The sequence below is a fragment of the Adelges cooleyi genome, unplaced genomic scaffold, assembly GCF_023614345.1.
Source record: "Adelges cooleyi isolate 19-005CV unplaced genomic scaffold, UGA_ACOO_1.1 ACOO_flye_CR_arks_rails_tigmint_CR_PRNA_9, whole genome shotgun sequence".
Taxonomy (NCBI): Eukaryota; Metazoa; Arthropoda; class Insecta; order Hemiptera; family Adelgidae; genus Adelges; species Adelges cooleyi.
Genome location: NW_026096579.1, coordinates 338,208 through 353,225, shown reverse-complemented (window position 1 = coordinate 353,225; position 15,018 = coordinate 338,208). Strand labels below are relative to the sequence as shown.

The 15,018-nt window shown below is 29.8% G+C and overlaps 2 protein-coding genes across 2 annotated transcripts; both read right to left on the bottom strand.

Moving 5' to 3' along the window:
* Positions 1-4,144: 4,144 nt before the first annotated feature.
* On the bottom strand, positions 4,145-8,975 carry LOC126846458 (multiple inositol polyphosphate phosphatase 1-like). Its single transcript, XM_050585868.1, has 14 exons — positions 8,919-8,975; positions 8,545-8,726; positions 8,066-8,361; positions 7,648-7,976; positions 7,473-7,579; positions 7,190-7,400; positions 6,659-7,119; positions 6,272-6,555; positions 6,095-6,211; positions 5,781-5,906; positions 5,586-5,718; positions 5,422-5,528; positions 5,223-5,332; positions 4,145-4,550 (listed from the first exon to the last, which is right to left on the bottom strand). The coding sequence occupies exons 7-14, from the start codon at positions 7,041-7,043 to the stop codon at positions 4,202-4,204; spliced, it is 1,611 nt and encodes a 536-aa protein (XP_050441825.1). The 5' UTR covers positions 7,044-7,119; positions 7,190-7,400; positions 7,473-7,579; positions 7,648-7,976; positions 8,066-8,361; positions 8,545-8,726; positions 8,919-8,975; the 3' UTR covers positions 4,145-4,201.
* A 3,462-nt stretch (positions 8,976-12,437) lies between these two features.
* Positions 12,438-13,657, bottom strand: LOC126846170 (leptin receptor gene-related protein). The gene is made up of 4 exons (XM_050585392.1): positions 13,596-13,657; positions 13,332-13,406; positions 13,082-13,265; positions 12,438-12,756 (listed from the first exon to the last, which is right to left on the bottom strand). Exons 2-4 carry the CDS (start codon positions 13,400-13,402, stop codon positions 12,643-12,645), a joined length of 369 nt encoding a protein of 122 aa, XP_050441349.1. The 5' UTR covers positions 13,403-13,406; positions 13,596-13,657; the 3' UTR covers positions 12,438-12,642.
* Positions 13,658-15,018: the final 1,361 nt, after the last annotated feature.

Sequence of the window (15,018 nt, the reverse complement as noted above, 5' to 3'; positions counted from 1 at the left end):
ATATATATTTTAACATTGTGTTTTCTATAACTGATTAAAATAACAATTTTTTTTTTTCAGATAACATTTATTTTGACATTTTCATGTCTTAGCTCTGGCACATAACCGAATAAAGTGTTACCAAAAAAGCGTTATCACACGGAGATGGGGTTGTGGGTGGGAATATCAGATATCAGAGTTTGTTATGTAAATAGCTCCTATTGAGTTTACCATTGTCAAGTGCTCCAGGCTCAAGTCCCATTTTGATTGCGATCCTTTTTAAAACATTTTTTATAACGTCACTTTTTTTGAGTTTTTCAGATTCAGCAATAGCTCTCGAATCATTTTTATTGAGTGTATTCACCTAATTTAAATTATTCATCATTATTAAAAACAAGGAAAACTACAAGTGCAATTATTCATCGTACCATCAGTAACTGGTTATTATGGTTCCATTCAGGTTCGATAGTAGTACTTTTGTTTTTAAAAAGATAATTTAAAAACACTTTTCCGGTACCCTCACATATTTCTTCTGGCCTTTTCGATACCTATAGTTTAATTAAAAGATATATAGCTTCTATTATATTATGTTTAATAGGACACATTCTACCTCATAGTCTTTTGAATTATACGGCTCACTAAATAAGCTTGGAAAAGCTTGCAGAATGCGGCCAGCTAATGCTTCTACTTTATACCGGTGCTCGTTAATTTCTTTTTCGGGGAAATCGCAAAGCCATCGTCGAAAGGAATTAATATCTGACCAGCTCATTTCTGCTCTTGCGGTAATTTTAAATCTATAATCATCATACTTTTTCAATTGCTCGAAAAATTCGTCAGACTTCCATGTCACTCCATGGCGCATGATCGCAACAATCTGAACTGATGTATCACCTGTGTTACAAAAAAAAAAATTGCATATGTCCAATTTGGTTTATAGGTTATTTGGATAATTTAAGAAAACTAAGAAATATACAGGGTGATCCAACAAATGTAAGACACTCATTTTCTCTAAACTTGTAGGTACATATTTTACTACATTTTTCAATATTTTGAAAATGTTTATCATCAACCCTTATAAGGCAAAAAGGGGAATTTTTTTTTTTTTAATGGCAACAACTGTTTTATGTTCGCATTGTCCAATTGGCGATAAAATTCTAACAACTAGGAAGTCACCAATAAAGATTTTAAAATAATGATAGACCAACGGTTCTTATAAACAGATTACTTAGATTACTGGTTATTTATTATATCTGACTATGATACAGAGTACAGTAACACGTAAAACTATTTTTATTCGAAGTAATAAAACTACTCGTCGTTGTAGTAACGATTGAAAATATTAAGAAATACAGGCAAAAAATCAAATCTTTATAAAGTCATAACAAATGAATAAATACATGAAAATTCAAACGCTAACATATTTTTTAATTTTTTGTCTACAAATTTATGTAGTTAAAAACATATGTTGCCTTTTAATAAACCAAAAATCCCCCATTTTGACCTATAAGGATTGATGATAAAAATTTTAAAAATATTGAAAAAATTAGTAAAATATGTACCTAAATGTTTAGGGAAAAGAAAATTCTCAAAATATTCATATTTTCAGAGAAAATTAGTGTCTTACGTTAGTTGGATCACCCTGCATTATACCACAGAATAAGCAGAAGAGAAATTATTCAATTTTTACACGGGCTCTTATGGGAGGAGATAAAATCATGTCCGACATCTTGAATCGAGAATGGGCAGTGCTGATATAGGTGCAGGGAAATTCTCATTTTTCGTCCATTCTGGCAAAACAGTTCACTGAACGAACGTGGGAAATGGCGACGACATTGACGACATTTAATAAATGAACAGTGTAGCCATAAGTCACAGAAAAATTAAAAACGAGGAAATATCCTAGTTCTGCGCGTCACTGCCTATTTCTCAATATGTCTGACCGTTTTTTGATAATCTTAGAGATTCCTTTCTGTTTATTCTGTGATTATACTATAAAATCTTACTGAAACTTGGTCCATATTCTAGTCCTAGTATGTTTCCAACACTTTCAACAACTTCATCGACAAATTCGCGCCCGAAATATGACAATTCGGGACTTCTGTCCAGTGTTCGTATATTTGGCCACGTGGTAAGCGAATCAATCTAGTTTAAATAATAAAACTTAATGCATAGGCTTCACAAACCATCGATTGTACATTCTACTTGCCATTAGTAGTCTGTCGTCTGCATCACACACTGGAATATCAGCAAAGTCCGACGTTTCGAAAATAGTTTTCAAAAATATTTTCCCAGTTTCTTGACATTTTTCCTCCTTCCTTGTCAATACCTACAATCATAATTATTGTTGTCAACAAAAATGTTGAAAATAATTGGTCACCCTTTCGCTTCGATAAACCGTACATTATAGTTCGTCGAGTCGTACGTTTGGTTAAATATGTCTGGAAATGCTTTTTGAATCCTCTTTGCTAACTCTCTTATCTCGTAACGGCCATGTTCGACTAACCCTTGTTTGAAGGCCCAATCAAAATTTGGTTTCCAATTTTTAATCGCTTCGCTATCCGATGGACACATTTTAGCATTGTTCAAAGATTTCAATCGTTTAAACTCTTTTTCATGTAAATAAAAGTTATGCTCAAAGTCCTCCGACGGATGTGATGCGCCATGTTTGATCACCATAAAAAGCTGAATTGGCGTGCCGGCTAAATATGGTAAAAAGCATACTGTTATAATTTCAGTTATAGCCGTGCCATATTTAAAAGTAATAAACCCAATTTAACGTCAGTTAAAAGTAATCAAACTTAAAAGCGGTAAACCATTACCTGGTAATTCTATTTTTTTCTCGGAAACATAATCGTATGAGGTTAACGTGGACAAAAACCATTGAGGGTATGTTTTTTCATTACACGTAGAATGAACGGCAGCACAGCTATGGAAAATAGCTATTACTATAGACCACTGCAATATACATACCAACTTCAACATCGTATCGCTTTACTGAACATTTTAAAATAAAATATTTTCTGTTTCTGAAAATTGTTATAATGGAACGAACCAACGGCAAATAGATATATCAAACATAAGTATAAAACAGACAAACTTAGAATACCTAGCGTTACTCTCGACTACATACATAAACTACTAAAATGTATATCATATATGTTTAGATTTGTTTAAACACATGCATGGTACATACCTTATCAACTTCGAATTCGATGTGTACCCAATGTTTTTGTTGAAAATAACTTGTTTTCGATAAAAAAAAGCAATAACAAGACTATAAAAATTGTTTTTGGAAATATTATACTTCTTATGTTGTTAAGACTTTTATAATACCTTCAGGTAGCTTTTGTTTACATTGCTACAGTCATCATGAAAAATAATATATTAAATGTATGAGAATATATCGTTTTAAATAAAATTAAGTTGAATTCATATGTTATTAATGATTAGATTCTAAAAATGTTTAAGCATTAGATATAATATTAGAGCCCTTCTATGTAGCTGTAACTTTAGGTCTACCCTCATGATATCATAATTTATAATTATATTAAAGTTATTTACAAATATTTATATAAAAAAAGGGAAACTCATTTCGGGGTTAAATGATTGTATTACTTATAGGATTTCTTAATTAATGTATGACAATTTTATATTAAAAACTATTTTAATTTTTCTACAAATTATTGTTCATGGGGTTTGCCCAGGTGGCTTAAAATGCATAAGATCTCTATCATTGTATTGATCGGTAGAACACTATGTTTGAAAAAATATTAGTCGCAAACGAATATCCAATAAGCTTATGAATGCATTTTATAAACTAAATTAATGACAAATTATAATATTAGCTTCGATGCAATAGCGTGAGAAGGTATTTGTTTTATAAATAGGTATGTGTTTTTTCTGTGTCTGAAGTCAAGATTTTTCCTATCAACAGATTTACTTCTTTTTTTTCACCTTTTTAGATGTAGTTTTAGGGTTCAAGATAATTTTAGGTATTTATTATGTTAATTTATTTTATTTATTTATCGTTATTTATTGTTGTATTAACGCCAAACGGCAATTATGTAAGTAAATATAAAAATAAGACGAATATATGTAACAAGTATTAAAATTAAAATTAAGTGAGTAACAAAGTATATTAGTTCTAATAAAATGTTGTTATAGATTAAGCATTAGATTATTAATTATTATTATTTATAAAGCGGAAACAATTATTCCCTTGTCAACACTGATTGTCGTTAATATATTTCAATAACAGTTTTTCAATTTCGGTCCACGGGCACTCTTCACACGCATTCCCATCATTTAGCGTGATGGGCGTACGTTTTTCGTTAAAATAAAACGCCACGTAATATTCACCAATTTTGTTTTTAAAAAGTACAGCCATGAAGTTTGCAAGCCATGGAACCATCGAGGAACTTTTCCACTTACGGTTCACCATGTCTTTGTAGTTAGATGACTTTATGGGAGCATCGTCTTTGGCTAGACCCAGCATGACATATATATTAAATATGTTAAGAGCGTTTCCAAAATGAAAAGTACCATTTGGACCGTTTCCTTCAGTTTTTCTTCTGAAAATAAAAGCAAATTAGTTAGACAAATGCATTTTTTAACTTTGTGTTTTCTATAACTGATTCAAAAACAATATGACTTAAATTGTACTAACAATAATTGTGAATTATATGTTGACACAAAAATTATGTATTAAATTCTAGAATTAAATTCTTAATTATAATTTTAACGTTTACACGAACCGGAATGGTAATATTGATCAACCTTCAAATTATACATTGTAGAATAAAATAATCACCATAATGTAAGAACTTGGAGCAAATAAAGGTTAAAACTGGGAGAGGTTTAAATTAATTTCGATTTAAGAGTATTATTAGAAAAGAACTAATATTTTCTTTATTTTTTTTTGATACTGCGGACAATGGAGTGAACGGAAATTTAAAAATTGAATAGTACCTTCCGATTTAACAATAGTTAAAATAGTCTACAATATATATGACTATACATTGAACATTAAATACCTTGTCAAAAATGTCAAATATCATAAAGAACAAGTTAAAATAAGAGTCGCAAAACGACAAATATTATTTTGAATTATTATAAATACCTATTTGCACAACTCTATTACAGAATATTTAATTTTATTTGTTTTCCTAATAAGTTACCAAAGTATAATTCAAATATATATCTTTGACCATTATGATCATAGATAAACAGTAAAATCATTATACTTGAATGTTTCTAAAAGACTTCTGGCCATAGGACATGCTTGTTGTAAATTCGAAGGGTTTCCATAACCAGCAGTATAGTACCATAGTAGGTCATAGATGTATTCCAATACCTGAACAAATGTTGTACTCATCAATAAATATAAATTTGTAGCCGTTAACTCAATCATAATATTATAGTAATATTTCTCATAATACTTACTTTTAGATCTTCTCGGCAGAATATCCTGCACAATGCAGGAAATGATTGGTCATTAAAAGACCTTTCAAAGCGACACGCGTTGTATGCATAGTAAATAAAACCAAAATCTAAACATTATAAAAAATATCAGAGTTTGGTATGCAAATAACTTCTGTTGAGTTTACCATCGCCAAATGCTCCAGGTTCAAGACCCATTTTAACTGAAACCCTTTTTAAAACATTTTTTACAACGTCACTTTTCTTGAATTTTTCTAATTCAGCAATATCTTTCAAATAATCCTTATTTAATTTATCCATCTATTTTGAAATATTTATCATTATTAAAAACAAGAAAAACTACTAGTGCAATTTATTGTTACCATCAGTAACTGGTTATTATGCTCCCATTCAGGTTGGCTAGCAGTACTTTTGTTTTTTAAAATACAATTTAAAAACACTGTTCCACACTTTTCACCCTTACTTATTTCTTTTGGTCTTGACGATACCTATAATTTAAATAAAATATATACCTTCTATAATATTATGTTTAAAAGGACACATTGTACATCTTGTGACATTTTTTTTGAAAATTTCAGATACAACATTATCGATAGAACAGTTTTTATTGAGTTGATCTAGGTAACTAATTTAAAATATTTATCATTATCAAAAAAAAAGTGCAATTCGCTGTTACCATTAGTAATTGGTTATCATTTTCCCATTTCTCACTCTTAATACTTTCGTCTGTAAAAATACTTTGTAAAAATAATTCCCCATAATCCTTACAAATTTGCTCTGGCCTTGACAATACCTGCAATTTAAATAGTTGATGTGTTTTCTTTAATATCATGTTTAATAGGACACATTGTACCTTGAAGTTTTTTAATTCGAACGTTTTGGTAAATAAGTTCGGAAAAGCTTTCCGGATGCGGTTAGCTAAGGATTTAACTTTAAAAGAGCCTTCGATATCATTTGTGACTTTAAGCAAAGAGCAACTCCAGTTTTGAATGAAATTAATATCTGACCAGCTCATTTCTGCTCTTGCGGTAATTTTGTACTTGTAAGCATCATACCGTGTCCATTCTTTGAACAATTCGTCAGACGGCCGGGTCACTCCATGCTGCATGACCGCAAAAATCTGAACCGGTATATCACCTATGTTACAAAACAAAATTGCATGAACATTGATGTCTAATTTAGTGTATATGTTGTTCGGACGATTTACAACTAAGAAGTATATAGATGGCTTTGTACTTACTCTGAGTTTTTTTAATTTCATTAGAGGAAACCAAACTGTATGCTGTCATCGTTGAAAAGTTCCAATACGGATTGGAATTGGAATAAGATGGATAATTTATATCGGTATCTGACGTACACCTATAGTCGTATATATATTGTTCTAACTTCTCCTTAATCTTTGACCACTCACACTTTTCACACGTACTACCGTCATTTAGCGTTATTCTCATACGTTTTTCGTTAAAATAAAACGCCACGTGATATAATATATTGCCTATTTTGTAAAGCACAGCCATGAAGTTTGCGGCCAATGGAGCCAGCAAGGAACTTCTCCAATTGCGGTTCTTCATGCTTTTATAGTTGGATGCCATTAATGGAGCCACATCTTTGGCTAGACCTAACATGACATACAAGTTCAATATATTTATAGTGTTTCCAAAATAAAATACACCTTTCGGGCCCTTTCCTCGTATTTTGTTTCTGGAATTAAAAGAAATCAAATTAAATAATTAAAGAGGTAGAAAATCAACTGACCAACTGTTTCAAGTACTCCAACTCTATAATTATGCAGAATCGTTCAGTTTTGATATGATCACCATAAGTTAAACGGGTATCACGTTAATGTATTTATATGGAAAAAAAATATTATACTTGAAGCTTTCTAGTAAGCGAATAGCCATCGGGCAACCATATTTCACGCTAAACGGATTTCCGTGACCCTCGCCAAAATAATATATGAGATCTTTCAAGTATTCCAAAACCTACAAGCAATTCGAAGATAAAATTATTTTGTATTCATAGCATTATATAAGCCTTTATACTATATTGCTTACGTCGAGATCTTCATTACAGAATACACGGCACAAAGGTGGTATTGATTTTTCATCGTGAGATCTCTCTGTGCCGCACGTGGTGTACAAAGAAGACACCAAATTATAATCTGAATCATAATAATGTAACAATAAGACTCCACTCTATTGTATTTTTTTTTTATATTATTAAGCCTACCATCTGGAAAGTTTTCAGGTTTACGTCCTATTTTCTTCAAAACCCTCTCAATAACATTCTTTATATGATCGCTGCGCAAGAAATGTATCAATTCGTGATTATCTATTCTTCGTACATTTGGACTACTTTCCATATAATGTTCAGTCTAAATCACAAAACGAAACTAAAAAGCAAATGCTAAAGATAACATCGAGTGTATTTCTACTTGCCATTAGTATTTTATCGTTTTTGTCACACACTGGAACAGTGTCAATGTTTCGATTTTGGAAAATAGTATTTAAAAAAACTTTTCCAGTGTCTTTACTATGTTGCTCCCACCTTGTCAATACCTAGAAGAATATTTTAGTAAAAGAGTAGAAAGTATATTTTGTTTACTCTTTTTTATGTTTATTATCTTATATTAACTGACGAATCATACATAATAGTCAGCAGTGTTGTACTGATTGATAAACATATCTTGAAAAGCTTTTCGAATCCTCTGGGCTAATTCCATGATTTCGTCTTTGCCTTTTTGTACTAATCCTACTTCGTATTTTCTTTTTGGTTGCCAACGTTCAATTGCTTCAATATCTGATGGACACATTTCAGCATTTTTAGAAATTTCTAATTTTTTCCACATCTGATGCCGATGATAATGTTTTCTCTCGTGTCCGTCCCAAGATGGATGAGACGTGCCATGTTTAGTTACCATAAAAAGCTGTACTGGAGTGCCGACTATAAATATCAAAAAAAAAAAAAATGGTTAATTTCAATTATAGCCGTGCCGTATAATATGAAAGTAATAAACCCATGTCAGACACCTAAGATTATCGATTTTATAACATTCAAATGTTACCACGGGTAAATAAAAAACAATAACAATTCAAAATAATAAAGCTTTAAAATGATAGTACATACTTGGTAAGTTTATTTTCTTAGGAGAAACATAATTATACGACGTTAACGTGGAAAAAAACCATTGAGGGTTTGTTTTTTCATAACACGTATAATTGTTGGCAGCACAGCTATGGACAATAGCTATTATTATCGACCACTGCAATATACATACCAACTTCAACATCGTATCGCTTTACTGAACACTTTAAAATAAAATATTTTCTGTTTCTGAAAATTGTTATAATGGAACGAACCAACGGCAAATAGATATATCAAACATAAGTATAACACAGTCCAACTTACAATACCTAGCGTTACTCTCAACTACATACATAAACTACTAAAATGTATATCATATATGTTTAGATTTGTTTAAACACATGCATGGTACATACCTTTTCAACTTCGAATTCGATGCGTACCCGAAGACATTGTGGAAACCACTTGTTTTCGATAAAAAAAGCAATAACAAAACTATAAAAAATGTTTTTGGAAATATTATACTGCCTATGTTACTGTTATAATACCTACAGGTAGCTTTTGTTTACATTGCTACAGTCATCATGAAAAATAATATGTTAAATGTATAAACATATAGCGTTGGCTCGTTGAATCCATTTATCCATATATTATAAATGATTAGAGTCTAATCATGTTTAAGCATTGATAGACATAATATTAGAGCCCCTCTATGTAGCTATAACTTTAGGTTTACCCTCGTGTTATTTCTAAAACAAAATGAATAACAAATTATAATTTTAGCTTCGATGCGATAACTGAGAAGGTATTTGTTTCAAAAAAAATGAGTTTTTTTTCTGTGTCTGAAGTCACGATAATTTTGTCCCGATTTAATCAGGTAGCACCTCTATACACCCGAAATCGTAGGTAAAATGCAAAATATTTTTTGTTATAAAAATATGTAGTAAAATTATTTATCCACACTGAGACGATGTACAAAAAGTACATGTTGTTTGTACATAGGCAGATAGGCTATGACTCATACAATTTGGATGCAATTAACTTTAGTTGAATCATCTTTTTACACAAAAGCAAACGATACATTAGGAACACAATAAAAAAATGTGTTAACTATCATGGGTTTACGTAGGTAAAAAATTATGTTTTTAAGTACTATTATTGGTTTTTATACATGTATGTTTATACCTATAATAAACGAGCATTTCAAGGTAATATATATCAGATGTATAATAATATTGTCATCAAAAAATATACTAATACATATTACGTATACTTTCAGTGTAAACTTAACCGTTAAATATCTACTTAATTTACACCAAAAACATTAGCACACATTTTAACGGAAAATAAGCCAATTATCTACTTACCGTTTATACACTGAAAATATAAACGAATGATCAAAATCATAATGTCGTTCATCGTTCAGTTCTGCAACAGCACTTGGATGGTTTTTAATAAATTGTCGAATAATTCGGATTTTGGTAATAATTATGTATGAACACAATCAAATTCATAAACTAACATTTTTTTTTTTTTTTTGCAGGAAAAACTACACACCCCCTTGAAACCCGGCGTGAATGACTTACAAAACGGGCTTTCTGTGGCCAGATTCTTCCAAATTCCAATTAAACACACATAAAATATTTTCTTTATTATTTTATTTTGCTCGGGATTCAATCATACCACTTGAACGAGATACTCAAACACATCCATAGCCCACCTGTTCCCTTTAAACGACGCCGGTGTATGTCCCAATGATTCTTTATGCCCCAACTAATTAAAATTAGTCGAATAAACGACTCGACGAAAAAAAAACTTTTTTAATTTGAAGATCTATAAAAAAAAAAAAAAAACAATTTAAAACAATAAATATCACAATTTATAACAATTTAAAAAATGAACCTTTCCGCTAAATCAAAACAGTCTACCGGCTGGCTTGTCGCAACGCCCTCGTGTTGCCTATATTGCCTATGAAAAGCGCCTCACAGTGACTTGCTAAGATGGTACATAATATAACAAAATCATTATTATTATTATTATTAAAGTGTCCATTATACCTAACCTCTAACATTTTTAAATGTGTACTGTATGTTTTACCCCAGATTTCTATACCATAACTCAATTATTGGTTGACTCAGAGAAAAATAAACTATTCTTTTAAAAAAAAAATGTACAACCTTGTACATTCAAGGATTACATCACGCTTCAATTTTTGGCAAAATAGACTTAGAATTGTCTAGTTTCAAACTTAAGAGGGATATTCATTAGGTTAATGGACACAGTGATGCCAATTTACAGTGAAAAACCAAGAAAATATCATTTACCTTATTCCTACAGAAGGGGTAGAACTTCTTTTTGTACTTTATGTACGGTTTTTTAGACATAGTTTTTGGGTTGGAGAAATTAACATTACATAGGTACATAGGTATTCTAAAGTGACCCTAAAACATACAGTTTTGTTTCTTCAAAAATCTCTTAGTAATTTTTTATTTTTATTTAGGGAAGACTAAAATAAAAAGTTGTATAAATTCGCTAACAAATTCATTACTTTATAAATGGGTATTGTTATCTGTTATTATTAACTTATTATATTTTTTGTTGATAGTTAATTTTTTTTATATTAAACTAAACCAGTAAACCAGCGGATCATGGAAATTTAACAGAAGTACATGTTGTGTTCTATTTGTGAATTTAAAAAAATTAATTCGATTACATTAACTGACCAAGCCTTACAAGTATAACAAAGCAGTTTAGTTTTCCTACCAAGATAGTGAACATAATTGAAACTAATCTCAATAACACATAAATTAGGATAAAAGCGGCATCAGAGACGTCAGACCACAAAAATGATCAAAAGTAAATCATTAGCGTTGCAAACAGCAACTATAATTGGCGCCATTTTCTGAATCATCATAAAAATGATAATGAAAGCAATAAAAAATATATATCTTAGGGTTATTCACCCAAAGACTATTGACTAACATATTATAATATTATACTAAACGACTGTCCAAATTATTACACTCAATTGTATTATAGGTATTTTATTAATTTATTCGGATGAAAAAATGTTTACAATAATTTTTGGTTTTTTCATAGTCATTTTTTAGTACTCGAAAAACGACTTGTACAACTATATCTTAATACAGGTTATACTAGATGCCATGCCACTCAATATAACCTTCAAACGATTGAATATCGAAAAGAAAAAAACATATCATAGTACATTACAATTATTAGCGTTGTTAATGTGATAGTTTATTAACACCACATTTGTATAATGATAAAATAAGATTTATTAACCTTAAAATAATATTTGACTACTGAAAAATAAAATAAACGATGACGAAATGTTGAGGAAAAAAAATATCAAATTATACTGACAACCGTTCGATAACTAATAAATACAATAGTAAAAGTAATACATAAAAATAATAAATAAAATAACATACATTTGATACATAATAATAATAAAAAAAAAAAATAGTGTATTTACAGCATTAAGTTATAATATTATAATTAAAATTTCACTTTTATATTAAAATAAACTTAATGAATGTGTGTAATAGGTACGACAGCTTGAGCTAATGAAGGGGGAAAAATGTAACATTCCGTTGTGACTACATTATATAGTTAAATTAGCAAATAATAATTTTGGTCTTAACAAAATTTGTTTTATTTAAATTATAATGTTTTATAAAATAGGCTCTATACAGTGTTGAGCCTATTTTTAATTATTTATTCATTACTTCGATACAAACGGTAAAAAAATATAAACAAACCGTTAATGCGATATAACGTAAAATAATTTCGTAATAATATTAGTAACTAATAGTAAAGTTGTGTTTGACATAAAAATTAAATGAATGATCTATTAGAAAAGTAGAGTTAAGATATCCATTGATCCATTTTAGTATTCTGTATTTAATCTATATAGGCATAAAACACGTTTTCTAACTTTAATTTTATGAATAAACAATATTTTGTTTGCACATTGATGTTATACCCGCAAAAATACATTCGCAGTTGATAATACCATTATAATAATATTAAAAGTTTGGAAAATGAAAAAAAAAGTATTTGAACCATCCGCTATTTTTTATATATATAAGTATATATATTTCGATAAAGTACACAAATTTACCATAGACTGTAATCGGTATCTTCTTGGTAAAGAGTGAGGAAAAATCCTATGAACGTCAAATATACGACTATGTTTCCGAACAATGTAAAATAACACGCTGTCCATGCGATCTAAACAGAAAAATAATTATTAAAGGAAACAAAATACATGATTATTGTTGACAACTAGGATGACTATTGAGCCATTAGATTGCCCATCAGGTACCCGGGTACATTTTGGGTACACATTTAATTTTTTTAGAGCCTTTTAAAAAAAAATATAATTCTAAAATAAAAATCAAACGAGTACCCGAAACAGAAACGGTACCCAAATTAAACGGACACATGAAATTCTTGTATCCAGGTAATAGCAGACATTTTTGGACTCAGGTAATACCTGAGCCTATCAAGAGCTCTACTTTTGATGTTAACGGATTTTAGAGATATTTTTACTCACAGCGACTTCTCTAGCCATTATGATCGGCAACGCAAATGACGACACTACGATGCACATTGTTATGAATACAGCCAATTCCATATTAGCGCTACCAGAGCCCGAATAGTCGTTATAACGTTTCATCATCATTGTCGGTAACGGCGCTAGTAAATAAAATACCACCACCACAAATGGCCACCAAGAACTAAAATATAAACAGAAAATCATTAACACGTTGGCCTTATTACAGTACAAAACAAACCCCACTTACTTTACTTCCGGCAAGGCACAAGCCAATATCACTAGAGTCATACCAATAGAACCAGCAAACGCAAGCATCATCAACCTATAAAATAAAAATAAGAAGAAAAAAAATTACGAAATGTTCATTAAACAACATTGGTTACGCTCACGAGCAATACAATCCAATTTCAAAACAAAGAATTATCATTACGAGCTTATTTAATTTATTTTTTGTAATTAAAAATTAAAAATTATTTAAAAATTATTTATTAACAAAGTTCAATATACTTACGCTATTATTTATCAGCAAACAAACAAACCAAGGAAACCATGAAACAAAAAAAAATATATATTTATTTTATTCAAACGTAACATGTACAGAAAAAGGAACGACATGTCGTCGAATGATCGGATAATTTATCCGTTTTTGCATAAATTAATTTTTTTTAAATCGAAGTTTTGTGCAATTCTGTAGGAAGTCAAACCAAGATAACAACTTATAAAAATCCGATCACTTTACGAGGCATTAGTCCTGATTCTCGTTTAATGATTTTTCACTAGCTTAAGTGGCTTTGACGAAAAATAAAATTGTGGAAGAGACAAATATTTTGCCGCTCAACAAATGAATGCATTCCATTAATATTACATTGTAACAAAATATCGGAACAGCTTAAGCAGCCCATCCAAGGCTATTACTGACCCTCCCCCCTTCCTTAGGGAAGAGGTTCCCTGTCGTATTTACTAGTTGGAAAAGGTTTTTAGTCCATCGCTGGAGATGGGGATGTCTGTTCTAGACATTTTCCAGCCCAGCAAATAGAGCCGCCACACTGAGTGTTGAACCGGTGACAGTAACGCAAACTTACTGCCACCTTAACTACATGAGCACTTATTCTCCTCATAAAATATAAAAATAGTTAAGCAGCAATGAAAGTTTTGAAAGAGAACAAACATATTATTTTTAATAAAAAAAAAAAATTATTATACCAAGTAAATCTCAAATTTGTGAAAGCTAAGTTTAAAAAATATCAGATTATGTACAGGAAAGAAATACTTAGAAAATAACTTTTTTTTTGAGGCATCAGACTGAATGTCAAAACTACCGTTTAATCTAATTAAAAAGAACCATCAAAAGTAACAAAATAATTTTGTTAAAAAGGCCCACGAAAAATATAAACAAAAAAATTTAAAACTAAAAGTTCTTAAAAAAAATAATGTATTTTTACAAAAAAGATAAGTTCAAAAAAGTAATGTACAATGTATATCAACTAAAATAACCAAAATATCAACTACATAATTTTAATGGAATTAAAAAAAATAGCTGGATCAGGTTTAAAAAAACAAGATATTGGAAACTTGAATTCTACATTACCAAAGATCACACTCGAAAACAATGTTTATTTCAGTTCATTAAAGATGTTTTATTAATTATCTCATAATAAAAAACATCAAACAAGAAAAACTATTCGAACGTAACAATTGGAACAAAATATTTTATTAGATGTATTTCGTTTCTGTTAAAACGTTTTATATTAACGATGTAATGTAATAAATCAACTCGTATTACCTTTTAACCCGGCCATGATTTACAAATAAATAAATGAAAAACAGAACTAATACTAGGAACAATAACTAATTATCGACTGTGACAATTGGAACAAACGTACTATAAAACAACTTAATAATTTATATCTTTAACAATTACTGTATTAATCTTT